This window comes from Epinephelus fuscoguttatus, linkage group LG20, assembly GCF_011397635.1.
Source record: "Epinephelus fuscoguttatus linkage group LG20, E.fuscoguttatus.final_Chr_v1".
Classification (NCBI taxonomy): Eukaryota; Metazoa; Chordata; class Actinopteri; order Perciformes; family Serranidae; genus Epinephelus; species Epinephelus fuscoguttatus.
In genome coordinates, this window is record NC_064771.1 from 36,785,867 (window position 1) to 36,813,673 (window position 27,807).

The 27,807-nt window shown below is 43.9% G+C and overlaps 3 protein-coding genes across 5 annotated transcripts; 1 reads left to right on the plus strand and 2 right to left on the minus strand.

The window, feature by feature from the left end:
- Positions 1 to 220: 220 nt before the first annotated feature.
- Positions 221 to 7,668, minus strand: asb3 (ankyrin repeat and SOCS box containing 3). 2 transcript variants are annotated; one of them, XM_049563327.1, is made up of 10 exons: positions 7,616 to 7,668; positions 6,128 to 6,335; positions 5,071 to 5,247; positions 4,842 to 4,954; positions 3,969 to 4,101; positions 3,609 to 3,786; positions 2,914 to 3,132; positions 2,532 to 2,834; positions 2,328 to 2,455; positions 221 to 2,236 (listed from the first exon to the last, which is right to left on the minus strand). In XM_049563327.1, exons 2-10 carry the CDS (start codon positions 6,327 to 6,329, stop codon positions 2,004 to 2,006), a joined length of 1,686 nt encoding a protein of 561 aa, XP_049419284.1. In that variant the 5' UTR covers positions 6,330 to 6,335; positions 7,616 to 7,668; the 3' UTR covers positions 221 to 2,003. The 2 variants fall into 2 exon arrangements, with proteins under 2 accessions (XP_049419284.1, XP_049419285.1); XM_049563328.1 differs by having other exon boundaries at positions 6,128 to 6,332; positions 7,616 to 7,662.
- A 13-nt stretch (positions 7,669 to 7,681) lies between these two features.
- On the plus strand, positions 7,682 to 18,937 carry lg20h10orf88 (linkage group 20 C10orf88 homolog). Of its 2 annotated transcripts, none has more exons than XM_049563363.1 (9): positions 7,682 to 7,871; positions 9,241 to 9,435; positions 10,003 to 10,200; positions 10,622 to 10,691; positions 10,851 to 11,042; positions 11,281 to 11,409; positions 13,959 to 14,082; positions 14,769 to 14,976; positions 17,930 to 18,937. In XM_049563363.1, exons 2-9 carry the CDS (start codon positions 9,287 to 9,289, stop codon positions 18,129 to 18,131), a joined length of 1,272 nt encoding a protein of 423 aa, XP_049419320.1. In that variant the 5' UTR covers positions 7,682 to 7,871; positions 9,241 to 9,286; the 3' UTR covers positions 18,132 to 18,937. The 2 variants fall into 2 exon arrangements, with proteins under 2 accessions (XP_049419320.1, XP_049419321.1); XM_049563364.1 differs by having other exon boundaries at positions 7,682 to 7,863.
- On the minus strand, positions 11,435 to 13,952 carry LOC125880654 (tripartite motif-containing protein 16-like). The gene has a single exon (XM_049563329.1). It carries the CDS (start codon positions 13,609 to 13,611, stop codon positions 11,947 to 11,949), a length of 1,665 nt encoding a protein of 554 aa, XP_049419286.1. The 5' UTR covers positions 13,612 to 13,952; the 3' UTR covers positions 11,435 to 11,946.
- Positions 18,938 to 27,807: the final 8,870 nt, after the last annotated feature.

The following is a 27,807-nucleotide window of genomic DNA, read 5'->3' on the forward strand; positions in this document are numbered from 1 at the left end:
TCAGAGCTGGTGTACTTGTGATTGACAGCTGTCTGCACCAATCAGAGTGTGACCAAATGTTTTTATTATCATATGCACCAGTTGTGCTTATCAATACAAAAACTGAACAAAACTCTCGTTTACAGGAGAAAATAAATAAATAAATTCAAATAAATTAAACCATAATTGCTGCTGGACCATAGAAACGCGTGTGTGTGTTACAATATGCAAATGAGTGAAGTCATTTTTGTTCACTTTATTATAATGTGTGATGAAGAAAAGCTTTAATTCTCCAATTAAACATACATGAAACCTGCAATTTTTTTGGCCTTTTCTGTGTAAAAATCACTAAAAGCCTTATCCCACTATCAAAACAATTGCCAATGAAGTTTCTGTTGATCGGCTAAATCGATTAATTGACTAATTATGGAGATAGATTTGTTTCATTATTATTTGTGTGAGCACATCTACACTCTGTCATGTGCAATCTGTAAATACAAAATACCTTCCACAAATATAAAAAAAAATTGTCAACTCCCACAACTATTTTGCAAATTTAAAACAGATCTGCAATACACAAATTCCACAAATAAAAAAATCTGAGCATACATTAAATCAATTAAAAAATAAATGAAAAGCAATTGTGACCATCATCCTGACATTCAAAACTTTTCAACAGGTATTTGTAAATGTAGTTTAGTAGTTTTTTTGTAACTCTAAATTATACCCTTGTGGATTTTGTGTATTTGGAAATCTGTTTTATATTTGCAAAATATTTCTGAGTGTTTACTAATCTTCTTCTGTATTTGTGAAAGCTGTTTTGTATTTATAGACTGCACATTTACACACAGATTATTGATCATAATTGAAACAAATCTATCTCCACAAATAACTGATGCAGCTCTGATTATAAAGTCATCTTCTAAGCTCCTGTTAAAGGTCCAGTATGTAGAATTTAGTGGCATCTAGTGGTGAGGAAGTAGACTATAAATTACTGAAACTTTGTGTGCGTGTGTCAAGCATGTAGGAGAACTACAGGGGCCAACAATGGCGACTCCAATGTCTCTCTCTAGAGTGGTTGGTTTGTCCTTTCCAGGCTACTGTAGAAACAATATGGCGGTCTCTGTGGAAGAGGAGTAGTCTGCTCATGGAGGAATTTTCCTTGTAGGCTTTTTCTAAGAGAGCCCTTTCTGACAGAAATCTATTCATTTTAATCCAAACCACAACTTCTTTCCAAATCTTCACCTTTCTGACAGGAAACCTTCGACCAGGCCCCAGAAGTGTGTCAGGCTTTGAAGCCAATTTTCTTTACGTGATGACCTGTGGCCCAAAAAGACTTTTCGCCATAGACTTACATTGGGAACGAGATATCTGTAAATCAGTGTCACAACCCCCGAGAGATGACTCATTTCAATGTCAGGATTTGATCCATTTGGTCCCATAACATTTGGAAAAGTATAGAAGAGCTGTGAAATTAAGTCATCTCTCCAAAACAAACCAGCTGATTAAACCAGTAAAAACAGTAAATAAAGCAGTTTCATGTTAAATAATCAGTGTTAGATGAGGACCTGCTCCCTATGTAGACATAAACATTTTGTTTTAAGGTAACAAAAACACAACAATTCTTATTTTCAGGTGACTATACACTAAAGAAAACAGACTTATCAGATTATATTCACTTTCAGTCAATAGACCCCCCTCTTAATCCGACACCCTGGACCTTTAACCAAACTAGATTTCTCTTTTTAGACCTCTCTGGCTCACCTGTGTAGTCAAACTTTCTAAAAACCAACAGAATGTCTTCTTCTCCTAACGTCACCAAAGCAACCAAATCTGCTGAATTTTGAGGGAATGTGTGTAAAATGATGCACAAAACATTCAAAATATTTCCATTTGCTGAGACAGTGCAGCCACAAAAGACACTTGGATTCTTGGGTTTCTTGGAGCTGTGACAAACTGACAGAGGATGAAAGACGAGGAATTAAACGACCTCAAAGCAACATGAAGAGGAAGCCTGGCTGGGGTTATAGAACATGTCTGTGCTGGTGTGTGCTGCGGTATCCCTGTAGTCGATTTGAAAGTGGTGACGGCGGTGAGTGTGTGTAGGAAGCTTCTGGGATTTCTCTGAACTGGAGGAAGTGGTGGAGTGGGGAGGGCACAGGGAGCTGCTGGACTACATCGCTCCTCATCAGCAGATCTGGTCCGAGCACTGACCGAACCTGCAGCCGACACATGTGGGAAAGACAGGGAATGGAGTCTAAAGGGAGGAAGAGAAAAAAAACATCAGCAATCGAAGTTTACTACAGATTACTGAAAGCAAATCTGCAGTGTGTGTTTTGTCAGTGTACCAAAATGTGGTTCCCAGGTCTTCTCCGCCCGCCTTCGATCCAGGATATGTTTCAGAGGAGGAGACACAGTCGACCAGTTTACAAACTCCAGCAGGTAATTCAACACCTCACTGTCCGCCTGCTCCAACCTAGAAAGCATTGAGGACAGAAAGTGATGTATCGTGTTTAGAGTCATTGGATACTCGACCAAAAAGTGAGACTTACATGTAGGGCTGAAGCAGCAGAGACGGTTCCAGCCCTGCCTTCAGAAGCAGAGGAAGCCAGCAGGCTGCAAAGTGCACTTGGTTTAGTGCCACACAGAGCAGCTCCCTCAGTTCCTGCAGCGTTAGCGTTTTCCCACGATGATGCGGTGCAGAACAGTCTCTGTCAGTCAAAGTCTCCGGTCGAGGGATCCATCTGTGCTCAAGTATCAGTTTCAGCAGCTCTGTTTTGTCGGTGGCCAAGGCATAAATCCAGTCCTCCTCGCTCAGAGTTGCTCCTGAAGCTACCAGCAACCTCACTGACTCACTGAAAGAGATTTTAACCCAAATCAAGAACAAATCCACTGTGTGTGTGTGAGAGAGGTCAAACATGCTTTCTAACACACCTGTGTGGTTTATTGGATGTGCAACACAAGGCGAAGGAGAGTGGTGAACGGATGCCCAGGATGTGCGTGCAGTCCTGGGCATCTGGGCTGTAACCTTCCCTCAGGAGCGTCTCCACACTCTGGCTCTGATGGCTGTGGACGGCCACGTACAGCGGACTCACCATGCCATCACCGCGGTCACATACACGATCCGTGACAGCTATCAGCCTCCTCAGGATCCTGGATTCACAAAATACCAGAAGGTTAAAAGCATCCTGTGAAATTCACCTGAAACACCAAGAATCACTTTATCACAAAGTCATTATCAGGGAAAAAGCACAGTGCCTCCTCTGGATGGTAGAGTAACATGTTCAGCATCAGCTGTCACAGCAGACACTGAGATGTAAGATAACAGGAACGTCTGCAGTACAGTGTTAATTTGGTCAAGACCTTGTTTCTATGACAGAAATGAGACGATGACGAGCAAAAAATTGATCTTGATAAGAAAAACTAAGAAGAAATCTGTTTCATTTTTGGTGATGAGACGTGACAAAAATGTTAGTCCTGGACTTATTCCAAACCTTTTCCAGGCCTGGAAAACAGTTTTTCTCATTTCATAACTTTTCCAGGAATTTCATGACCGTGGGAGCCCCATAAAAACGTTGGGAGTCGCCGCCCAACAATACGTGATTTAAAGACAAGTTAAGAGTCGGTACCCGATGTGGCCAAACTCAGCAGCAGCATGAATGGGAAGCTGGGGCCAGTCGTTACTGCAGGCTGTGTCCGGCTGTGCTCCGTGGTCCAACAGGAAGTCCACACATGCCTGGTGACCCTCCTGAGAGGCGATGAGCAGCGGTGTGGCCAGATCAGCTGCCTGGGTGTTCACATTTGCTCCTACAGTGACAAAACACAGTTCATCATGTGTTTTATTGTAAGGTTTCAGAGAGGAGGGAAAAGAAGGGGCAGAGAGAGCAGCTGGGACACAAAAGGAGAGCGCTAACATTAAATCTCAACAAAGTTTTACTTAGAGCTCTGAACAAATGCACATAAAGGAATAAAGAAAAACAGCAGTTTACCAGCATTAACAAGGATTTCCAGGCATTCCTGCTGTCCGTACTGAGCAGCCACAAAGAGAGGAGAGATCTTGTGGTCATCTAGTGCCTCCAGGTTGCACACACTGACCAGTATGCGCACTATTTCACTGTGACCCTAGGATATAAAAATAAAACTAGAATTACCACCCTGCGGTTGTGTGACTCCGCCCACCAGTCCAGTGTCTCTGACAGTCTCCATCCATGTCAGTGAAAACATGGACGCTTCACACACAGGAGATCTATACAATCAGCACAGTTTCAAGATTAGAGTCACCAATTCAGTATCTGACCAAATGTCTCCCCTTCTGTTCCTGAGATATGACGTTAAAACATGATGATGTCACAGTTAAGCTGACCTTTGACCTTTTGACCTTCATTATTTTATCCTGTTAGACATTTGTGTCAAGTTTTGTCATAATTAGTGAATGAATTCTTGAGTTATAGTTATCAGTCACACTGACCATGACCTTTGACCTTCAACCACAAAATTCTAATCAGTTTAATCTTCAGCCCAAGTGAACGTTTGTGCCAAATTTAAAGTAATTCTCTCATGGTGCACTTGAGATATCACGTTCACAAGGTCACAGCGACCTTGATCTTTGACCCTTGTCCACCAAAATCCTATCATTTCATTATTGAGTCCAGGTGAACATTTGTGCCAAATTTGAAGAAATTCTCTTGAGGCATTCTTGAGATATCATGTTCAAAAAGATGGCTGTCACCGGCATAGAGGCGTATAACAAGTTGGGAAAGACCTGTGTCCGTGTGTGTGTGTGTGTGTGTGTGTGCATGGGTGTGGGTGTGTGTGTGTGTGTGTGTGTGTGTGTGTGTGTGTGTTTCGAGTCCCATTATCACCTTATAAACAGCCTGGTGAAGGCAGGTCCAGCAGGACGCTGTGTGTGTTCTATTGACCTCGGCACCTTTACTGACCAGCAGCTCTACAACCTCCGTGTACCCGCCGTCTACAGCTGTCAGAAAACAGAGAACAGCTGATCAATACTGCAGACAGAATTCATCCAATCACATCCTATTTTACTTTAAAGAGAGGTGAATACAGGAGTGAAAACATGCGCAGGTGTTGTACCTGCGTACAGAGGACAGGACAAGTCATTCGTCAGCTGGTTGATATTGGCGTCGGCTTTCAAAAGGAGTCGGACCACGGCCAGGTGTCCACGCTGCGCCGCCAGGTAACATGCAGATTCCCCCTCATGTGTCAAAGAGTTCACATAGGCACTGCAGCCCCGGGAGGAGCCCACTCGCACTGTCGCAAACAGAAAAACATCAGTTGTTTCTCACTTAAGTATTTGACTCTCAATAAAAGCTGATAAACTTGTGCTGATGGGGTTGACTGATTCAATTAGTCGATAATCAGGAAATTTATCAGCAATTTTGATAAAAATAAAGTATTTAATCAAGAAAAACTGCAAAACATTCTCTGGTTCCACCATATTTATGTGGACATTTTAACAGCAACTAACAACTACTTTCATTGTTGATCAATCTGTGGTTAAATTTCATGATTAATCTATTCGGTTCGGTCAAAAAAATGTCGATCAGTGTTTTCCAAAGCCTGAGATGACGTCCTTAAACATCTTGTTTTGTCCCCAAACCAAAGACATTCAGTTTACTGTCACAGAGGAGGATAGAAACCAGAAAATATTCACATCTGAGAAGCTCAATTAGAGAATTTTGACTTTTTCCCCCTTAAAATATTACGAAAAGATTATTCGATAATCAAACTAGTAGACAACTAACAGATTAATCATTGCAGCTCTAATTAAAACTATATTTTTCTACTCTTGCGCTACATGTTTGTACTTGTATCTTCTTGTTTGCACCTTACTGTATGTTGTATACTTATTTTATTCTTTATGTTTTGCACTGAGGACCAGCGATACACAATTTCGCTTCTCTCTGTACTGCACTGTGCACAGACGATGACAATAAAGTCTCTCTTAAATGTGAGAATTTTTAGCTTTTCTCTGTCTCTACAACTGTAAATTGAATATTTCGGTTTTGAACTGTTGAGTCCAAGTTAGTGCCAAAAATACTGAGTCCAGAAAATTAATTATTTCTCCAGAAAACTAAACAATTATTCTGTGTCCAGCTTCTAACATGTGAGAACAACAACCCTTTCTTACCTCCTGCAGCAGACAAAATGTCCTGCACACACTCTTTGCTGCCAGCAGCTGCCGCCTCGTGCAGGGCGTTCCAGCCACGGTTATCTCGAGAGTCCACGCTGAAACCTCTCTTTATCAGCCTCCTCACCCGCTTCCTACAGCCCGAGCGAGCTGCGGCGGCGACGCTGGAGACGGTGTCTCTGTAGCACTCTGTGAAGTCCATCCCCTGCTTTAAAAAAAAGTTAGAGCCATTATTTGTTTACAAGTTAGCTCGGGTATTGTAAGATCAACAGAAAGTCCAAATGCAGGGAGGGATGTAACTAAGTACATTTACTCAAGTACTGTGCTTCAGTGCAAATTTGAGGTATTTGTACTTTACTTGAGTATTTCTGTTTTAATGTAACTTTCTCCTGTTCTATCTCAGAGGAAAATACTGTACTTTTTGCTGCACTACATCCATCTGGCAGCTTTAGTTACTTCCTGTCCAGTGAAAAGCGCGTATCTCCAGATGTGTTGATGTTGAATGTTTGTGACAAACTGAAGAATGAAGTTTCCTTTACGTGTTGCTAAATAAACTCGTCTGGATCAGGTGGAAAAGTCGTCGTCACAAAGCTGAAGACAGGTTGTTTTGATAGGATCAGGGATGAGTACATCAGAGGGACAGCTCATGTTAGATGTTTCGGAGATAAAGTCAGAGAGGTCAGACTGAGATGGTTTGGACATGTTCAGAAGAGGGATAGTGACTATATCAGTAGAAGGATGCTGAGGTTGGAACTGCCAGGCAAGAAGCCTAGAGGAGGACCAAGGAGGAGATTTATGGATGTAGTGAAAGAGAACATGAAGTCAGTTGGTGTGAGAGAAGAGGATGCAGAGGACAGGGTTAGATGGAGGCAGATGATTAGCTCTGGCGACCCTGAAGGGAACAGCCCAAATAAGATCCACTAAAAGATTAATGTAACAATTTCATTACACACAACACAATTCCATGGCCTGTCTTTCATCAAAATTAATTAATTTCATGACTTTTCCAGGCCTGGGAAATGAGACTGTGAAGGTTTTCCAGCACCCTGGGAACCCTGTTTATTTACAGTCCTTACTGTTTTGTAACTGGAGTCATATTAATTCACAAACATCAGATAGGAAAGGAAAAAGACTGTCAACATGGATCAGTTTACATAAGTTTAATACTTAAAGTACTTTACACATGTTTGCTAATACTTGTTTTACATCTGTAAAACGCACTTCTAAATGCAGAACTTGTAGTGCAATATTTTAACAGTGTAATATTAGTACTTTAACCTCAAACTTTAGCCTCAAAGCTAACGCTGTTAGCTTAGTTAGCTACGATGCTAACGTTCACGAATCAAGATGTAGCTTTCCACTCACCATTCACGGCAGTGTAAACATATCATGGGCTTTAACACAACGCTTAATAACGTCACATTCTTACTAAGACAGCTCGTAGAGTTATCTTTCCTAACAATTTGAAATAAAAAACTGTTTATTTACCAAAGTAGCTCCTGGATTGACATATCAGTGGTCGCTGTTTAATGACGTCACACCACAACATCCCGTCGCGTGCTGATGCAGAGAGTTTAGCGTTAGCTTGAAGTGGAAAATTCACCGTTTTATCATCAGTTTTATCTTAAAATCGAGTTCATCCGGATTTTTTAAAGAAGTCTGAAGAAATGCGAAGACGAAAGTTGACAAACTGGAGGAAAACGAGCTAATTTGCAGTTTCAGCGGAGGAATTGAAGGTAAAAAGGTAAAAGTAGCTCGATATTAGCAAAGCTATATGGTGTATTTACAGTTAACGTTACTGCTGTTGGAGCAAAGATTTACATCTAACGTGAAATATAATCGATCATGCCGATAATTATCATTTTATAAATCAAAATAGATGCTCGTCAAAGAATCATAGCTGTCAAATGGTTCATCCTGTAACTGAAATCAAATTGGAGGAAGAGCAGGGAAAGAAAAATGAATCCTGTACATAGTGTGAGGATAACCCTCAGTGTCATATCAGATATTATTGTAATGTGACGGATTTTTTTTTATTTATTCGTGAAAAGAAATCCAGACTTGACTGCAGACAGTCCTGATTTGTTTCCTAAATCATCTCCTAACTTATCTTCTGAATCAGAATCAGATTTATGACCAAGTTTTCACATACAAGGGATTTGCCTCGATGCATAACAATAAACAAGGTACAAATAGACAAATGAATAAACAAATATAAAAGCTTCAAAACTCAAAAAGCATAAATATTGAATAGGAAAAAAATAGAATAAGAAGCCAGTGTGTGAAAATATGTAAAATATGTCTGTTTTAAAATGAAAGACCGGAACTGTTTTGTGCTGGACACTGTAAAATATTGACCAAAAAAACCTTTAAAAAATACTAAACTATTTTGATCTGCATCCATTTTTTTAACTTATAAACTAAACTATAAACTATGTCAGAAAACAGCCTCGTCCCAGACAAGAATTCACAACTTCAAACTATTAAAAACTGTGTTAAAAGCCTTCAAAATCTAAAAAAAAGTATGCACTGATAATGTGTGTAAAAAAAGTCCTCTTGATAAAAATGTTAAAGATGTGTCCTACATTTTTGCAGCGCCGTCAGATTTGTACAAAAACATCATTTAACAAGGTATAAATGGAGTTAACTGTGTCACAAGGACTGCCTCACTTCCTGGTTTCCTAAAAGGTGTGAATGCTGCTCACGTCCTGGTGCGCTTTTTATTTTATGATATATTAATTAGATAATACTGCTGCTTCAAACATAACAGGTCAACTCCAAAGTGAATAAGAATTATGGTTAAAAATTAGTCTTTTAATCAGCATTAAGAGAACTCTGACAAAATAAAATCCTCACTGAGACTGCTGTAAAATTAATAAATATATAACTTTTTGTCAACTTACATCTTACCTCTGACAACCATCATGTATGATATCAAGGAGGAAGACAATCGCTGGGAGGTTGGCTCATTACAAGGTTTAATAACCAAGATTTTGATCTTTTAAAATATATTTTTAAAGATCCATGTTTTAATATATTTTGGAGTCTGTGTCAGTGGACATCCCAGGCACTGTACTGTTGCCTCCTAAGTTGTTTCCTACTTTGTGCCCCAGCTTGTCTCCAAGGTAGGTTCCAGTCCCTGTGGCCCCCGGCAGCATCATGGTGGACATTGCCGTGAAGAGTGGAGCTGCGTGGGTTTGTCCCGGTGAGGGATGCCAGTTGGCTGATATCCTGCTTCCTGTTGACGTCAGTAACAAAGACGATCACGATGAGGAGCTCAGTCAGTCAGAGGGAGATGAGACAAACAGGTGAGCAGTTTTTAGCAACTCTGAGAGCGCGTACCTGTTCAAATGTGGATTAATAATGTTTGTGAGCACTTGTGTTAAGTCCTGCTGTGAAAGTAAAGATTGTTCTTGGCTTGCTGTGTTTGGATTCTCCCCTTTTTAATAGCTTTGTCAAAGGCTGACAGAATTGCTCGTTAATTTGTGTAATGTGAGCAATCAGACCTCGCCACTGTTTGTTCTAACTGAAGAGGGATAGTGTGATATTGTTTAATCAAAAGTAATTTAATTAACTATTTTGATAATCAGCCAATCAATCAATCATTTTTATAGCACAAAAGCTGAAAATATGATGTTTCCAGGTTCTACAATGTTCGTTTTTTTCTGCTTTTCTTGGTCTTATATGATAGCAAATTTATTATCTTTGGGTTTGGACGTGTTGTTTGGACAAAACAAGACATTTGATGAGGTCACTTTAAGCTCCAGGATATCACACCAGGCTTTACTCACATTGTTTTCTCAAACATGATTGTTAGTTGCAGCCCTACGTAGCTGAGTGATAAGCGCATCTTTGCACTTATCTTCCCCTCACAGGGGCGGCCCAGTGCTGTTGGAGCAGACGGAGGAAGGGTCTCCTTGTGTCCTGACACTCCACTGCAGCTCCTGCTCACCTGCTGCCATCAGCCACCTGCTGGTCACCAGCGAGGCCCGAACCATGGAGGTGTACAGCCAGACGGGAGAATACTGTGGGACAGTCCGCGGGGAGAGAGACGACAGTGTCCAGACAGACCGGTACACACACAGTTAGCATCACCTGGGTTGCACGTTTTACAGGTTTTTTTAGCTGACTTTAGGGGACCTTATTGTCTCGAGTTTTTGTGTCTAAATGACCGATGAAGGCAACAATTTTGGAAAATGGTCCAGTACTGAGAGAGAGTGCTGCAGCCAGCAGCAGTGAAACAGGCTGCATTGTGTTCCCTGCGTCCAATTTACGTTCATTAAAATAGCTTGTTGTTGTCTCTGACAGGCTCAGATTGGTTTTCTAAGTGTCTGACAACATTATGTCTATTATCATAGACAGTTTCATACACTTACAGTAGAAGTCTGTCAGCACGCCCCCAGTTTGAAGAAGCAGGCTGGAGTCTGAGGCTCAGTAATGTTCTGCTGTGGGCGGCGATGTTGACGCTGTGTTTCCTCTCTCTGTTGCCCAAAGTTCAGACAGAGGGCCTTTCTACAAGAAACAGCTGATCCTCGAGCACCCGTCCTCCGCCTGTGACGTGAAGGTGAGTTGTGTTCAGAGTGAGGTCAAACACACAGAGCAGTAGCTGTGGTATCACATCTACTGAGAGTCCTCACATCTATAAAGAGTTGACATATGTTGGTGAACTCTGTATATGTATTCATTACTGTGTTGAGTTCAGTCATCTGTTTCTGTGTCCCAGCTGCTCTCCCTGGGTGGTCGAAGCAGCATATTGGTGTGTCGAGTCACTGTGGGCCTCCAGCCTCTGCCGCCCTGCGCAGCCCGCGGTCCTGGCATCGATATGCAGCAGGTGCAGTGTCTGGTTGAGGAGATGGGAACAAGCCTCTCTCCAGGAGCCCAGAACCTCATGGACATGGTGCACTTCCAGCAGAAGGTGGGAGTAAAGGAGCAGTGAGTTACTTTAACCTCTAACGACCTCTTCAGGCAGGGAGGGAGAATTACAACTATGCTGATGGAGCACACAAGCTTGCTTGTACTTCACTAAACTGATCCTTGTTTACCAAAGTGTGCTGTAAGGTTTTAGATGCTTACCCACCTTCAGGGCACATTGTGGTTTCAGTTTCAGCTCACAGTGAAAATCAACTTGACCCCTGGACTGTGTTTCTCTCTAGAACCAGACCAGCTCTCTGGGCGGCTTCCTCCCTCTCCTGATGGGCGGTGGAGTTTTCTCTGCTCTGGCTCAAGGAGCCAACATCTCCCCAGCAGCCTTCAGAGACCAGCCGCTGCCTGCAGACTCCACGGTATCTGTATTATCTGAGCTGTTCTTTGATGTGATCCTTTACCTCATAGGGCATCTTATTATAGCACAACCCTAACAGACTTCCTATATACTACAGTGTAATACTCCATTAATACGTCAGTGTGATACTACTACAAGTAAAAAAGTAAAATAAAAGTAGAAATGCTCCAGTGATACACTCCATCAGAAGTAACCATTTTATTGAAGTCAAAGTAGGAAGAGAAACAACAACAGACAAACACATGGATACAAAGATTGATCAGACATTTAGAGCTCAGAAGTCGCCGTTATTATTCTGCAGAGAAACATCAGTTCAGGCAAACAGGCACAAATGTGCAGTGACAGCCTCCATGGCAGAACACACACAGGAAGGAGCGCCATCTAAAGACACTCAAACATTCACGCAACTACTCAAAGTACCATCCAGAATTCTTGACTGACAGCTGATCAGTGTGCAGAGGAGACACGCCACAACAATCATCTCTCTGCAACAAACATGGAGATCAAACACAGAGTTTAACCCTGAAATGACCTCTGACTATTTGAGTTTACACAGCTCAGCAGTGGATTTTTCATGAGGCCGAAGTCCAGCGTAGAGAGGCTGAGTGAATGTAGTCTGGACTCTGTGGAGGAGAGTCATGGTTTCAGAGACCCGGTAGAAGGACAGAACACCTGCACTGTGATCCAGGTACACTCCTACTCTGGAGGACCGAGGACCTGAGACAGGAGTTTGGACTTTGTTGTACAAAAAGTCATAACCCTCATTGTAACAGTATAACGCCCAAGATTTGTCATTTCGTCCAAATCCACATTCAATCCAGCCCCCTGCTCTGCTGATATTCTTGTATGCGACTGCTACAGAAACTCCCTCCCCGCTCCACTCCACCTCCCAGTAACAACGTCCAGTCAGACTCTCTCTACTCAGGACCTGACACCAGTCACTGAATCTGTCTGGGTGATCAGAATAAGACTGTGGTTGACTCATTACTGCCACTTTTGTGTTCCCCTCAGATAGTAACAGCTGTGTGTGTGCTGTGTTTGGATCTAGAGTGATCTGATGTGAATATCTGACAAACTCAGCTCTGGTCTTGGGCTCTGGTTGTGGCAGTGAAACATCCACTTCAGTCCCTGTCAGTGAGACGTTTGTCTCCCTCAGAGCGTCCTGTAGTTTATCTCTGACTCCTGACACAGCCGCTGTCACGTCCTCAAAGTAGCGGCGAGGACGGATGTTGATGCTGTATGAGTGTGTGGCTTCACTGAGTGCTGACAGTGAGGGGTAGCTCTGTAGAAACAGGTTGTGATCCTCTGTGTGTGAGAGCTGCTCCAGCTCAGCGTCTTTCCTCTTCAGCTCAGTGATCTCCTGCTCCAGCTTCTCCTGAAGCTCTTTGACTCGACGCACTTCAGTTTCCTGCTGCCATCTGAGTTGCTGCTTCACATCAGAGCGTCTTTTCTCCATTAGACGGATCAGCTCAGGGAAGATCTTCTCACTGTGCTCCACTGCTTTATCAGCAAAGCGACTGATAGCCTCCACTTCCTGTTGGAGCAGCTTCACATCTTTCTCTGTGTCCTGGATTCTCTGCTGGATGTTTTGTCGACTCCCCTCCAGCTCTCTCTGCCTCTCAGTCCTTTCTGCTGCAGCTGACACTGTGTCGTGGCCTTTGTGTTCCTCCACAGAGCAGAGATAACAGATACACTGCTGATCAGTGCGGCAGAACATCTTCATCACCTCATCATGACGAGAGCAGATGTTCTCCTGCAGCTTCTTGGAGGGCTCCACCAGCTTGTGTTTCTGTAATGGAGCCGAGTCACGATGAGGCTGGAGGTGTTTCTCGCAGTAAGAGGCCACACACTGCAGACAGGACTTGAAGGCTTTCAGTTTCCTCCCAGTGCAGACATCACAGGCCACATCTTCAGCTCCAGCATAGCAGTGATCAGCAGGAGCAGCTTGGAGTCCCATCTTCTTCAGGGCCTCCACTAAATCTGCTAGCATGGTGCTTTTCCTCAGGACAGGCCTCGGTGTGAAGCTCTGCCTACACTGAGGGCAGCTGTAGATTCTCCTCTCATCCTCTCCATCCCAAAAGTTTCTAATACAGTTGAAACAGTAGCTGTGTCCACAGGGAAGAGTCACAGGATTCTTCACTAGATCCAGGCAGATGGAACAAGAGATTTTTTGGGGGTCCAGCTCAAATCCTTGCTGCGCCATTTCTCAGTGCCAACGCCTGTCTGAATCTCAGTTCCCGGGAAGTGAAACTAGTTTGAGCTCTGATCCAAACCACATGTGTTTGTGCAGCGAACGCTGCCTGTCGGCTCTCTCTCCTCACCACCGTGTTGGATCAGCTGAGTGACGACATGAAGTGATCAAACTAACACTCGAGTTAGTGGTGAATTATAGAGGTAGAAATACTACAGAGTGATGCTGCATTACAAGTACAAGTCTTTCTGAAGTAATTTACCTTTGTACGTCTCCAAACATCAGTCCTGTCTTCAGCATGTTAACATGCAGTAAAATGTGGACTCAGTCTTCAGGGAGTCTTGTCTCTGTGTCTTCAGCCTCCAGTCCGCTCCATCAGGCCTGCAGGTGAAGTTTCGCCGCCTCAGAACGGAGTGATGTCAGACAGTTCCTCCGTCTCCTCCCCGGACCTGCCGCCGTCTGCCGTCAACACCAAGAACACAGGTAAGGATCATCATCTGTCTCAGGTCAAACATGAGCGCACAAGATGAAGACTCAGAAGAACGACTTCACATTAGCTATGAAACATTTGGCTTTGTTCAAAATCACAGTCAGATGTAGAAAATGTAGCTCCCTTCAAACAGATTCTTTTAATGCTGACGTGAAGAAGATCTGATTTTATGCTGGCTCCGCTGTTTTTTGCACTGAACCGAAATTGTTCCAGAAGCAAAACAGGCGTGTTGTCTGACACAGCAGTGTATGTGGTTTGTGTCATTTTACATAGTCATCGATTTAGCCTCACCACTACCTCCACTGCCTGCTAAAAGGCAGAACAACAATGCTAAATGCTCCTCCCACTCTGCGTTTCTATGTTTTATACTGAACGGCGAGGCTGAATTAAAGCGCAACCCTCCTGCCTGGAACAGCCTGATTATCATGACCAACCAGTTTGAAGCGTACACAGTCTCGTACAGAGAAAATACTTGATCAAACTGTGAATTTAAAACACAGCTCAGGTCAGAAGAAGAGTTTCAAGAGGTGTAAAAACAATCTCTGTCGCCAGCCGACATCTTGCTGCCTCATAAAGGTCATTTGACCACAACTTATTTGGTAACTAACGACTTTTTCTTAGATTGAAAATCCCAAATCTCAGCAGCTGACCAGTTTGTGTTGTGGTCTCCCGTCTCTAGCGAGCAGTGAGAATGGAGGCCCTGTGAGTCACGCACAGCTGGCGGACATGATGTCACACTTCCTGAAAGGGCAGGGGCCCGGCGAGGCGATGTGCTCGGGCCCCGAGCTGCTGCCTGTGCTGCAGAGCCTCTGTGGTCAGGTGACGAAGCTGAGACTGGATGACGCGGCGCTGGCAGAGAAGGAGAAGGTGATGAGGAACGGAACGTGGTGAGTGAAGTTCAGCGAGTCCGTCCTGTCAGACGACGTGTTCACATACAGCACACTTCAGTACAGCTGATTAGACGACTCTGGTCTCACTGTGACGGCGTTTCTGTCTGTCTAACATATGACGCCATCACTCTGCATGACGAAGGAGCCTCATGTTGTTGATCTGTAATCAGATAAAGGAGCGCCACCTTGTGGCAGAAAGACGTCACTGCACGGGTCCTGTAGTTAAATAAAGGAGAATTTATGGTTGTGCATTGACTCTCTGCAGAGCCTATGAGTGTCTGTGTCACTGTGCAGTTACACCACCTTCCAGTCGGGGTAGGGTTTCTGTGAAGTGATTTAAAGTTTGATTCCAAACACACCTAAACACACACATTAAACTTGACTTCACAGAGACACTTTCAAACATGAGTACAAAAATTGGCTTCATTAAAACTCACAGAAAGAAGAGAAGCTGTATGGGAGCAGCATAGAGTGGGCATATCTGTAAAGAGGAGAGTCGTTGGTTCCTATAGAAACTGTTTTCATTCAGATATCTTGAGATGAGAGGTTTCTCCCTCGCCATAATTTAGCCTAACTTTGGAGCGTTATTTAGCCCCTTCCTGAGAGACTACCATGGCTCGGCTCCACTGGATTCGTTAGGTCTTAAGGTTTTATTGATACAGGGATTAATGAATTTGTAAATGTGTTTACCAGAGGACAGTGAGTGTTCAGTGAGTGTTCAGTGAGCAGCTGAAGGATCTGGTCTGACCCGTGGTTCATGCAGTGCAGGGAGAAGGCTGACGCAGACACAATAGAGTTCATTTATCAGCAGCTCTGTGCGTATGAATCCATCAAATGTTGGCAAACTGCACCAAACCTCAGTGAATTAACGGCTGTTTTTAGCTAACACTGATGCAGAGGCTCAGTGTCAGTAAATATTATTTACCACTGACATTAGTTTCACTCTGCGATCACTGAAACATGTGTTTACGAGCTGCTGCGACAGACTGCAGTTTGCTGAATGAGGCTCTTTGTCCGAGCAGAGCAGCTCGTGTGGGCTCAGAGAGAACGTCAGCTGAGCTCCACATCGAGGAGAGGACAGCAGCTCAGCGGTACGTTTCACTACAAACACCTCAGGCTGAAATACTGAAAGAGTTTAACACTTTAAATTAGATTTAAACGGTAGGGGAACAGTAAGTGCTGCTCTTATAAACTCTCAAACAAACATATCATCGTAGTTTTTAAAGAACAGTGTGTCATGTGTGCTTGCTTCAAAGATGCTAATAACAGTTAGCTCCGGTGAAATGTTAAAGAAATGTTACTGGAGCGTCTTTGTGTTGTTTTTTTCCTTGTGAGCTGACTGGCCTCGAACCTGCCTATTGAATCCTCTTGTTGTGATTTCCCACAATGCTTTTTGAGGAGTGCAGGACACCGTTGCTTTCAGCTGTGCTGAAACAGGTTTCATTCACAGAAACAACTCATCAGCTAACACAAAGAGAAGAGACATTCAGAGTAGTTGATGGATGGATGGATGGATGGATGGATGGAAAGATGGAGGATAGATGCATGGATGATGGATGAATGCATAGATAAATGGATGGATGGGTAGGTAGATAGATAGATGACAGACAGACAGACAGCCTTCGAGCTTATATCCGTTGTGTTCCTCTGTTGCAGGACAGGGTGGCAGATTGAAAACGAAGTGTCAGACAGGAGTGACATTAAACTTTTTCAGTCATATACTGAGAGAATGTTCAGTTTCCTGAACGGCAGAACGGAGGCCTCGTCAGTCTGATCATACGAATAATTTTTTGCAGCAGATACAGTTTGTGACTGTAAAACTATCCATTGTAATTTGCACCTTTAATCTGCGGGGAGAGGGTTTCATGTTTTTAAATGACCTGCATCGAGATGTTTGAGGACAGCTTTAAAACAACTCTCATTAGCTTATTTTGGGCTGCGAGGAGCGAGTTTACCAGAAGGTGGCAGCATAATCAAAGTAGTTCAACACCACAGCTCCAGCTGCTGTTTCTAAGGATGATATATCCAATAATAAATTATGTTTCATTTGTAGTTTTGTTAAGAGCTTTTAAAGCCACGTGTTCCCCTGATTAAAGATTATCCAGGACACAGTCCAGGTTATTTACAGAAGCTTTTAAAGACACTGATGTCAGCCCAGTTTTTACTATGAAATCAGATGAATGTCTTAATTGAATTCCTGACCTGAAGAGGGCAGCCTCTGTCTCTCCCAAATAAAGTCAAACACAGACTGAGCAGCAGCAGTCAGGATTTCCTCTGGCTGTGAGAGAGGCTGAGTTACTGGGATTCTTCTGGATCTTTGAGGGTGAAAAGTAATGCCGAGAAACCCCAAAGACACGCAGGAAGGCTGGAAACGTTTGAAAAGGAATAGAGAAGCGTCTTGGTTTTGAATTTTTCCTCCAGGTGGTGAGGATGAAACCCACCCAGAGTCAGCTGTCTGAGTTTCACTCACAGAGAGAAAAGTGGCTGAGTAAGGTGGACGCAGCAGGATGCTGAGGTCGGGGGAAGATGATGGTCAGCTCCGACTTCGTGGGTGGTTCAGCTTTTTTAATGTCTGAGTTTATGTTTGAGGTTTTGTCTCTGATGTGGCTTCATGTTTGTTCATGGATCAGTCACACTGAGTGTCGTTCTTGGACTTAAATATTATTTAAAAAATGAAGGGGACAATGAGAGAAACATGCCTCAGTTCCTCTGCAGCAGGACATCAGTTATCTTCAGTCTTCTGCCAACTGTTTTCTTGAAATGATGATGTGATTTAAATATGTTTCCACTTTTTAACTGTTTAATACAAACAGGTTCAGTTTCAGTACAGAGCCTTTAAAAACCAGAGTGAATCGACAGGTCAAAGAGTGCACGTCTCAATTTTGGAACTTCTACTCTGCAGGCTCTTTGCCTTAACCAAATGTTCCGTCATTGTCTCTCCACTCTGCAGGGAGTTGGACTCAGCCATGGAGCGTCGTCTGGAGGAGATGGAGAGGAGGCTGAAGGAGCATGTTGACCGTCGCCTGGACGCTCTGGAGCAGAAGCTGGAGAAGGCCCTGCTGAGCGCCCTGCCGCATGTCGCCCTCAGCCAGGGAGGAGCGGCATCCACGGGACCATCGGAGCAGACCGCCGTGGCATCGGCCATGCACTGAGTTCAGAGCGACTAAAAGACTAACGCAACATGTAACCTGAACGCCTTTCTGCCCCTGGTGCTTCTCAGAGTCGACCTTAGAGTCAGAGGAGAGGCAGAGCAGGACGCAGACGCTAAAATCTGAAAAGGGCTGAAATGGAATTATTGATAAAACAACACAATAATCGCAATAATCTGTTAAAAAGTAAAAATTGTGTTAAACTACGAGTGTCCGGCTGTCAGAGACGCAGCTGTAACGGTTTGTCTTTTATCTTCGGGGGAAAATAACAAAGTAACACTGATGGACAGCAGAAGTGAATGTCCTGGATGTGGGACTGTCCGTGTGGCCGAAAGAAACAAAACTGCAGAAATATGCAGAAAACATGTCTTGTGTCTGAAGTGAAAATACATTGCCAACAAAAAACACCTAAAACCAAACAGAAAATGAAACAAAACTGAGCATGTGATCGTATCCAGGTTTGAACATCATAATATTTTACATGCATCACCAGCAGAACAGAATTATTCACATTGAACTGTGCATGTAAACACTCCGATCTGTCCTCTGAGATTTCACGATCCACTCAGTCCTCTAGTCCACCTGTGGATTAACAGTTGTTCACACTGCGTACTGTAACTGCACTGATCTGCTGTGTTTTAGTGAATCAGGCCTTCTGTGTCTGCGTACAGAAGGTTATTAAAATGTGTTTTAATATGACACTGTAATGTTTGAAATAATGTACATGTCTGTAACATAAAGCTGCCGATGTAAACTGATGTTGATGGTTTTAATAACCGAGCTGACAGAAATAAAAATATATTTATACAGATGAATGTGTGTTCTCTCTGGGGGGTTGTTTCTAGCTGTTAGTTCTACACATCTCTTAAAACGAAGAGAAGAGCTTGTGTAACACCAATTACATCAAATCCTGAACAGACAGAGGAAAGAGGTCAGATGGGTCAGGCTCTGCTTCAGTACCTCTAAATCTGAGGCCATGGTTCTCTGCTGGAGAACGGTGGATTGTTTCCTCTGGGTTGGGGAAGAGTTAGGCCCAATCCCAGTACCCCTCTTGCCCACTACCCCTTGGCCCTCAAAATGAAGCAACGAGGGGTAGAAATCTTTCCCTAGGAATTGGGACACCACTCACTACATCACGCATCGGTTACGTTCACGCATACGTAACTATTTTAAACAGGAAGCTGCGAGCCATCTACATTTCCAACCAGCATCTACAATGGAGTCTCTTGAGTTCATTCTACCGATCGCGTTTGCTGTATTCATCGTGCTTTGTTTGATGAATGACAGACAACAGGGGACTTCTGCTAGCTAGCTAACCAGCTAACATTACGAGGCAGCATAGTAGCTGGCGTGTTATCGTAATGTGAAAAGCCTGACAATTTTGCAGAGCAGCACAGACAGTGCGAGCTAGCTAGCTAGCTAACAAGCAACCTGACGACGGTAACGTTAGCTATGTATGAACTTTTGTCCTTGTCTCTTGCTCGGTGGTAGCCATGGCGACGTCTACCCCTCGCTGGCAAGTCAGCATCTGAAATCCCTCGCTCCGAAGGGCTAGTTTCATACCCACTACCCCTCGTTATGCCCCCTACCCCTACACGCAAAAAGGAATTGGGACACCACTACTCCTCGAGGGAACGCGCAAATGTAGGGTTAGGGCCAAGGGGTAGGGCTAAGGGGGGGTATTGGGACGGGCCCTTACTGCCTCAAGCGAGGGAGTTCAAGTATCTTGGGGACTTGTTCACGAGTGAGGGTAGAATGAAGCGTGAGATGATCTGGTGCAGCTTCTGCACTGATGTAGGTGCTGTGCCTGACCATCATGGTGAAGAGGGAGCTGAGTGGGAAGGCAAAGCTTTTGATTTACTGGTCCATCTACGTCCTAACCCTCACCTATGGTCATGAGCTCTGGGCAGTGACTGAAAGAATGAGATCACAAATGAAAGTGGCCCAAATTAGTGTCCTCCATAGGGTGTCTGGGCTCAGCCTTAGAGATAGGGGAATTTGGAAATCTGGAGGGAGCTCGGAGTAGAGCCGCTGCTCGGAGTAGAGCCGCTGCTCCTTCGTGCCAAAAGGGGTCAGTTGAAGTGGTTCGGGCATCTGATCAGGATCTTCCTGGATGCCTCTTGTAAGAGGTGTCCCAGGCACATCCCACTGGTAGGAGGCCCCGGGGCAGACCCAGGACATGCTGGAGGGATTATATATCTCATCTGGTCTGGGAACACCTCGGGGTCCCCCAGGAGGAGCTGGAAAGTGTTGCTGGTGAGAGGGACGTCTGGGGTGCTTTGCCCAAGACCCAGCCCTGGATAAGAGGATGAAAATGGATGGATGGATCCCAGTGTTGAAACAAAATGTACGGCCTTGGTAGTAGCCTGGGTTGTGGCCTTTTGATGCACCATCATGTTTTTTTCCCCCGACCAACCTTAATTATCTCCTCTGACCTCATGCTGACCTCTCATTACATCACCTAAAATCACACATGTTGAAAAAAAAAGTTTTTCTTTTGAGACTTTATGTCTCCACCACTTTTCAAGACAAAGTGACGCCTTTGAGCAAGGCACTCACTTATCAAGAACTCATTTGGTTTCCGATGTAGGAAGCTGCAAGACAGCAGCGATTAGGTTCATTTTGTCTACTCAGTTAAATAATATAGAGGTTTTCCTTTTTTTCAGACGAAGAGATGAGGAGATGTTACTTTACCTTGACATGTTTCGACTGTCAACTTCAGTCTTCTTCAGAAGCGTCATCTGACGTGTGTCGTGACATGTCTTTATCAGATGGTGTTTCCTTGAAGACGTGACCGGCCTGCTGCCCCCCCCTGCTGCCCGATGGTCTCTGGAGGAGAGAGTCCCAGGTGTGAGACATGAGAAAAAACATACATAGGAGAAACAGGGAGTAATATAATACAAGAAAAGTCAAACATAAAAAAGAATGTGAAAAGGAAACGGCAGGACGACTCACAAGATCTCAAAAAGAAAAAGCACAATAGGAAAACTTAAAATCAGCCATATCCGATCACTGCAAGAGAAACAATCACATCATGGACTGGGACAACGTGAAGGTCATCGGGTCAGAAAGCAACAAATTCAAACGTTGGATCAAGGAGGCCATAGAGATCAGGAAGCGGGCCAGGGATATCAACAACCAGGATGAGGGGGCTTTCATGCTGTCGCACACCTGGGACTTTATCTTCCAGAGACCATCATCGGGCGGCGGGGGGCGTGACCAGCCTGGCAGATCTGTCAGATTGCCAGGCCGGTCACACCTCCAAGGAAACACCAGCTGATAAAGACATGTCACGACACACGTCAGATGACGCTTCTGAAGAAGACTGAAGTTAACAGTCGAAACATGTCAAGGTAAAGCAACATCTCCTGATCTCTGTCTGGAAAAAAGAAAAACCTCTATACCAGACAGCAGGACACTTAGGATTTTTCAGCCCTCTAAACGGACTCAGAGCAGTGACTCAGCATTTTACGTGCATATGGGAACACTCCCAAGAGAACTCAGACCCCTCTGAAGCGAACCAAACGTTCGATGTGCTTCAAGTGAGTGGTGCGGTTCGCTTAACCTGTATCTTGTGAACACATAGCACTCCAGGGTCACTTTGCTTTTTGTCATTGTATTAAACTCTTCAGATCACGTGATATCGCACTGGGATGCTTGAACAAAAAGACAAAACCACGTCGGCCTGTAATGCTTGCAATGACGCAGGACGAGGAGTGCTTTGGTCCACTGAAGATACTGCACGTCTCTAGATGTGGAATGTAGAATACATCAAACGGCGCCAGTCTACAACAGACAGAAGATCATCTGAAAGCGAGGGGCTTCATAACTGCACTGCAGTGCCACGTCAAAGTAAAACCAAAAGTATATATTGTATAGGTTATTGTGTGAACAGAAAGAGGACTGAGGCCCCATCAGAGCTGAAGTTAACCAGAAAAAGAACTGAGTCTTCTTTGAATGAACTGACAATGTGAACACAAAAAGAAGCCTCGTTTCTGTTGGTCCACTTTCTGGTGCACTTTAACAGTACTGAGTTCAGTTTGTTTATACAAGACTGTGTGAAAACACCCTTAAGAGGACGTGAGTCAATGATGTGGGGCTGTAAAAACCACACATATTTCATGCAACAGAAAGAGTTATACAAGCATATAACAGCGAGGCAGATGAACTATGGCAGCTGTAACAAGCAGAACATGCTGGCGTTCAGTTTTGTATCTCTGGGCTCGAGCTCTGCATTTTCTGACTAAACATATGAGTCATGAAGTACTTTAAAGAGTTGACAGTGCTGATTTATGGATGTTTCGCGTGGAAGACAGCGTGGCAGTGAGAGGAAAATGTTGCTCAAGAGTTTCCCGAAAAGGCAGAATCAAGTTAGCCGAAGTTTCCCGCCAGACCTTCCAGAGCCGCTGACTCATAAATGGGTCAGAAGTGAACCATGAAGGTCACTCAAAGTCTTCTTATGTGGAGAACCGCTGCAGTTAACCCAGCACAGAAGACATCTGACAGCCTGGCTGCCAAAGTCTAAAAAGAACCAGAGGAGACGGTCGATGCCAAGGAACTATGCATGAACCAACCCACAGCTGTGAGCTGAGTCGACAGAAATGAAATGGGTCACATATTACATAAGGAGGACATCAAATTACAAAATGATGTGCGGATGTTTTGTTGGACATGTGCAGGTCAGACACTGAGTCAGCGGAGGAGAGCTCTGGGAGAAAATCTGCTCCGTCAATCAGGACAAACTGGGTCACTGGATCCATTCACATCTCATCCCACTGGGGAAGAAACCAAAGGGAAACTCCCCGCTCGTCCTCTCCTGCTGGTCGATCTCATTTATCTGCATTCCGGGAGGTCTTCAGTGATGAAGACATGTCATTCATCTTTTACTGTTGAACCCACTTCACCTCTCAGCACAGAGTGAAACCTCTTCAGTCGTGTCCACAACACAGTCAGACAACATGTCAGCATGGAAATGAGCCGCAAGATGGCAGCCGGATCCGATCCAAGGTGTTCATGTTAAAAAGACTTTGTAAAGACGATACGTTTCCCCACCACACTGAGTCTGTCTGTCATCTGCAGAAGCCCATCTCAACCAACGTGATGAAGAAAAAAGCTCCTTGGTTATATTGAAAAACTCTGTCGACCACAATAATCACTTTGTACATCAAAATAATGACTTAGTATCTCAGATTAACTAAACTTTCTCAAAATAAGGACTTAATTGTTGTGACAGTTCAACCTGGGACCCAAAATTCAAACACAACCAGGAAATGGGGAATGGTTAAAGGTAGTTTTTTGTAGTTTAAAGAAGTGGAGCGGAAGACTTGAATGAAAAGATGGCTGAGGTGGACCATCCACGGACTGGGAACGGCAAAACAGAGCAGGCAGAGGAGCTGAAGGCAGAGCTGTCCAAATCCGGAAGACGAAGAAGAAGCCAAGAACGAGGCTAGACGTGGGGGGGTTATGGTTGAGGCTGGTGTGGTGAACCTGAGACACAACAGAGTGTGAATTCATGTCCAAAAGCACAAAAAGTGTCGAAAAACTAGAAGTTGGCCTTGACATCTGTGTCGCAGAGGAGACTGAGCAATCTGTGTGTCTGAGCCGGGGTTTTATACTGCAGTGGACTGATTGTAGATGAGGTTCAGGTGTGCAGGTTCAGCAGCTGCTGGTGGGGGAAGGAACAAGACAGCCACGCCCAGCAAACACACTGAGGGTGTTTCTCAAAGTCAAGGATCCCTTCTCGGTAGGACGAGTCCTTCCAAGGAGAGATCCTGCAGAGGCAAGGCAAGAGTCCTTCGTAGCATCCAGTGAGCACACATCAGAGGAGGCTAACGAGTGTCCCCAGGTGATCGTCATTAACCCTCAGCAGACTGAGGAGGTTTCAGGGTACTGTGATCATTTTGGCACTCTGTAATGTTGTTGGACAATTTGAGCAAATGTAGCAGTATTTTCAGAGTCACATGACTTTTAGGGAGAATATATTTCTGGATTAAATTTACATAAACAAACAGGTAGATTAAATAGTCAACTGAACCCATTAAGAAGAGCAATGTATTCAGACAGAGTTTTTGTGAATTTGATAGTACGATTGCTTTATTTAAAGTACAGTAGTACCATTGCCAATAGTGGGATAGTTAGTGAGCTGAAACTGTAAAACTGAAAGGCAGATAGTTAAAGTGTTTATATGTTGTATTGACTTAAAAGTGGGGCACACTGGTAGTTCACATGGGAAAGGTGCGACTAGCCCTTGTTGCAGCAGCATACCATACCATGACTTAGTCATACCAAACATTAGAAAACAACACCAACATTGGTCCACAGGGGGAGCCACAGCGATCGGTCACATTTTAGCCATTTTGAAGCATTTTTCTGTTGTTATAGCGCCACCCAGTTGCCAATTAGAGTTAAATTTCTCCAGTCACCTTGAGGCGTCCTGTTCTACATATCTACCAAGTTTAGTAAAAATCCATATGGCGGTTAGGCCTAGACAAGAAATGAGCTCTCTAGCACCCCCATTTTGTTTGATGGGGTCAATAATGGAGGGGTCCCCTCAGATTATGTGTGGTCATATGCCTACAAAGTTGCGTGGTGATGGGTGAAACCCTTGAGATGTTCTACACCTTTATGTGATGAGCCACGCCCTCCAAATATTCATTGCCTTATAGAAGCTCAGTTTTAGGAAGTTTTCCAACTTTTGCCAAGAGGGAACTTTAGATATTGCTCCCTAGATTATGTTCACCCAGTTTCATGCAGATCGCTCAAACTTCCTAGGAAGAGATCCATTTGAAGTGTTTTTCAAAAAATTCAAAATGGTGGAAAATCTATATAAGCGGAAGTTATGGGTTCTTGAGGCAAATGTGTTCCTCATGAGGAGAGGCATCTCTGTGCAAAGTTTCATGTCTCTACCACATACGGGGCATGAGATATGCCCATTCAAAGTTTGACATTTCAATGGGTTGCTATAGCGCCCCCTTTGGCCAGTTGATGTAACATTGCTTCATTGGCATCCTCCCATGACCCTCTACCACTGTGCCAAATTTCACATGGATTGACCAAGTCAGTGAGGAGAAAAACATGGAACAGACACACACACACACACACACACACACACACACACACACACACACACACACACAGAGTTTTCCTCATTATATAGTAAGATGACATATTTATCTAAATCTGCAGGTTTCATTGACGAGGCCACGCCTTCACTTCCAGCAAATTATGTGCAAAGCATTGTGGGAGATTTTATACCCGCTGAGGATCCACACATGCGTCCTTGGATTTTCTCTGAAAGAAGGTCTCAGTCTTTGATGAAATCCAGAAGGATCCTTGACATTGGAACAGTCCTTTGGTGGGGGCTGATGATGTAGCCTCCTTGAAATTCGGCCGTTTGAGGATCCTTCCTTGACTCTGAGAAACACCCAGAGACAGACTGCAAACAAACATGAGACACTAGGAGGGGAAACAGGAAACACAAAGGAGAGACAAAGCTGAAACCCCAGCATCAATATCTTAACTAGACTATCTTGAACAAGACTGAAATAACTGATAACAAAATCACAGTTTGGAGTTGAGGGACCACAGATAATAACAAGGTGACATCTTCAAAATGGAATCATGTAACAACACTGCCTTTGACTGGTGACTCAGCTGAGTTTGAGGGTTTGATTGGTCTTTGAAAATAATCTGAAACATGTTCCTGGAATTTTATGTGATATCATTACATATAAATGTGTGTCAGCTGCAGACACCTGACTAGAAATATTAAACAAGTTGTCATTTAACAAGGAGAGAAATTAGCCTGTTAATTTTTCAGGATTCAACAACAGCATTTCTCAATAATCAGCGACTGTCATCACACCTGAGATGTAGTTGTGTTAAGACACTCTAATCTTCCACTGCAGGATACAGGACGCTCATTCAGCTCAGACGTTCTCTGTGAGAAAACCCCACGATGCTGGCTTACATCAGCTGACCTCCATGAACCTGCACAGAGAACATATTACTGACCTCACTGTGTTCACTGTGTCAAGTGTTACGTAATGCCTTCGCTCCGCTGGGTCGACACACACCGGGGCCAACATCGTGTCATGCGTTGTTGAGCTCTGTACTTCAGTGTGTAACGGCGCAGAGGGATGACATGCTGAGCGGAGAACGAGATGTTTGAGAGATGATGGAGTTCTTTCTCAACTTGTTTTCCTGCTTGGCTGCCGGGGTCGAGCTGGAGTTCAGCTGTGGCTCTTATTCTTTTTCATACACTCGTAACGTCTTTAGTGAAGACATGAATGAATTATTCTCATCTCAGTGTTCACTTATTTGGTTTCTTTTGAAGCCTCTACGTCGTAAGGTTGAATTATTTTTTTCGCCACTTGTTTCAATAATCGTTGGAATGCAATTTCTGGTTGCCTACGTGAACCAGTCAGGTTGAAGTTACAGTTTAAATCCATGTCTGTCCAGAGTCATATGATGCCTTGACAGTTCACAATGCGTCAAATGTTGCTGTAAAGAACTTACAAATATTTTTACATGGATGCTCCACACACAGAAGATCTGTACAGTCAGCACAGTTTCAAGATTAGAGTCACCAAATGAAGCTCTCGCTTAAGTTCAGTCAGGAAGACAATACTTTTCATGCTCGACTGTATTTTATTTTTTTTATTTCATTTTAAATATGGTTCTTTTTCTGCCCGCAGTTCTTTCACGCTGCAGCCGTGCCATCCCGGTCTCAATCTGACGTTGCAGAAATTCGTTGCTTGATTAGTGACTTCCGGCATCAGACACCAACAAAACAAAGCCGTCCTTTTGTGTGAACATGATGCGTGGCAGGTCACTATCATAGTTTAACGATGCCCAGCAGCGTCAGGGGGAAACATGACGAGACAAGAATGAAAGTTAAGGCAGCAAAAGTCCCAGAAGTGCAGGTAGGAGGGGTGGATGGGTCAAACAGCAACGGACTTTCACCCAGGAGGTCGGTTTTCACCTCCTGTAAGATGTAAAGCCAAACCCTGTTCTTTTTTCCTAAACCTAACCATGTGTTTGCTGTTGAAGGAAACAAACATCGGTGTTGTACCAATGTAGTGCTTTTATTTTGAAAGAGACTGTATGCAAACTGTACATTTCCTGTGAAAACAGAAGTGTATTTTGAAAACAGACAATGCATGTAACAGGCTGAAGTTGACACGGCGTCCCAGAACGTCAACAACCAACACACCCAGGGTACCTTGGACGTCATATGTGGATGTGGAAAGTCCATGAGCAAACGTGGACATGTGATGAGGTCACAGTGAGAATGTGTTGGCTGTGCGTACTCTCCACCTCCCCATCACCACCTAGTTTTCTTGGATTTGTCAACCTCATCAGTCATCAGCCTCGGAGTCATCAGAGTCCACTTTGTCTGTGGACTTTTACATCTACGAATAACGCTCTAGGTATCTGTATACCTATGACGTCTTTTCAAAATACACCTCAGGAAATGTATGGTTTCTGCTCATTAGATGCACACAGTCTATTTCGAAATAAGCACACAATGTTGGTATAACACCTCGGATTTATGTTTATGGCAAAAGCATGTAGTTGGGGTTCGAAACAAACATCACGGTTTGAGTCTACACACAGACAGAAAGTGAACAACAGCCTTCTGGGTAAAAGTCTGGGTTTGCTGGACTCGTCCACCTCC

Excerpts from the sequence above, each read along its gene's own strand:
- LOC125880654 (XM_049563329.1), bottom strand. The coding sequence starts at position 13,611 with ATGGCGCAGCAAGGATTTGAGCTGGACCCCCAAAAAATCTCTTGTTCC.
- asb3 (XM_049563327.1), bottom strand. The coding sequence starts at position 6,329 with ATGGACTTCACAGAGTGCTACAGAGACACCGTCTCCAGCGTCGCCGCC. Across the intron at positions 2,835-2,913 it reads ACATCCAATAAACCACACAG|TGAGTCAGTGAGGTTGCTGG; the intron begins GTGTGTTAGAAA and ends AATCTCTTTCAG. Across the intron at positions 2,456-2,531 it reads CTGCTGCTTCAGCCCTACAT|GTTGGAGCAGGCGGACAGTG; the intron begins GTAAGTCTCACT and ends AATGCTTTCTAG.
- lg20h10orf88 (XM_049563363.1), top strand. The coding sequence starts at position 9,287 with ATGGTGGACATTGCCGTGAAGAGTGGAGCTGCGTGGGTTTGTCCCGGT. Across the intron at positions 10,692-10,850 it reads CCTCCGCCTGTGACGTGAAG|CTGCTCTCCCTGGGTGGTCG; the intron begins GTGAGTTGTGTT and ends TCTGTGTCCCAG. Across the intron at positions 14,977-17,929 it reads GTGATGAGGAACGGAACGTG|GGAGTTGGACTCAGCCATGG; the intron begins GTGAGTGAAGTT and ends TCCACTCTGCAG.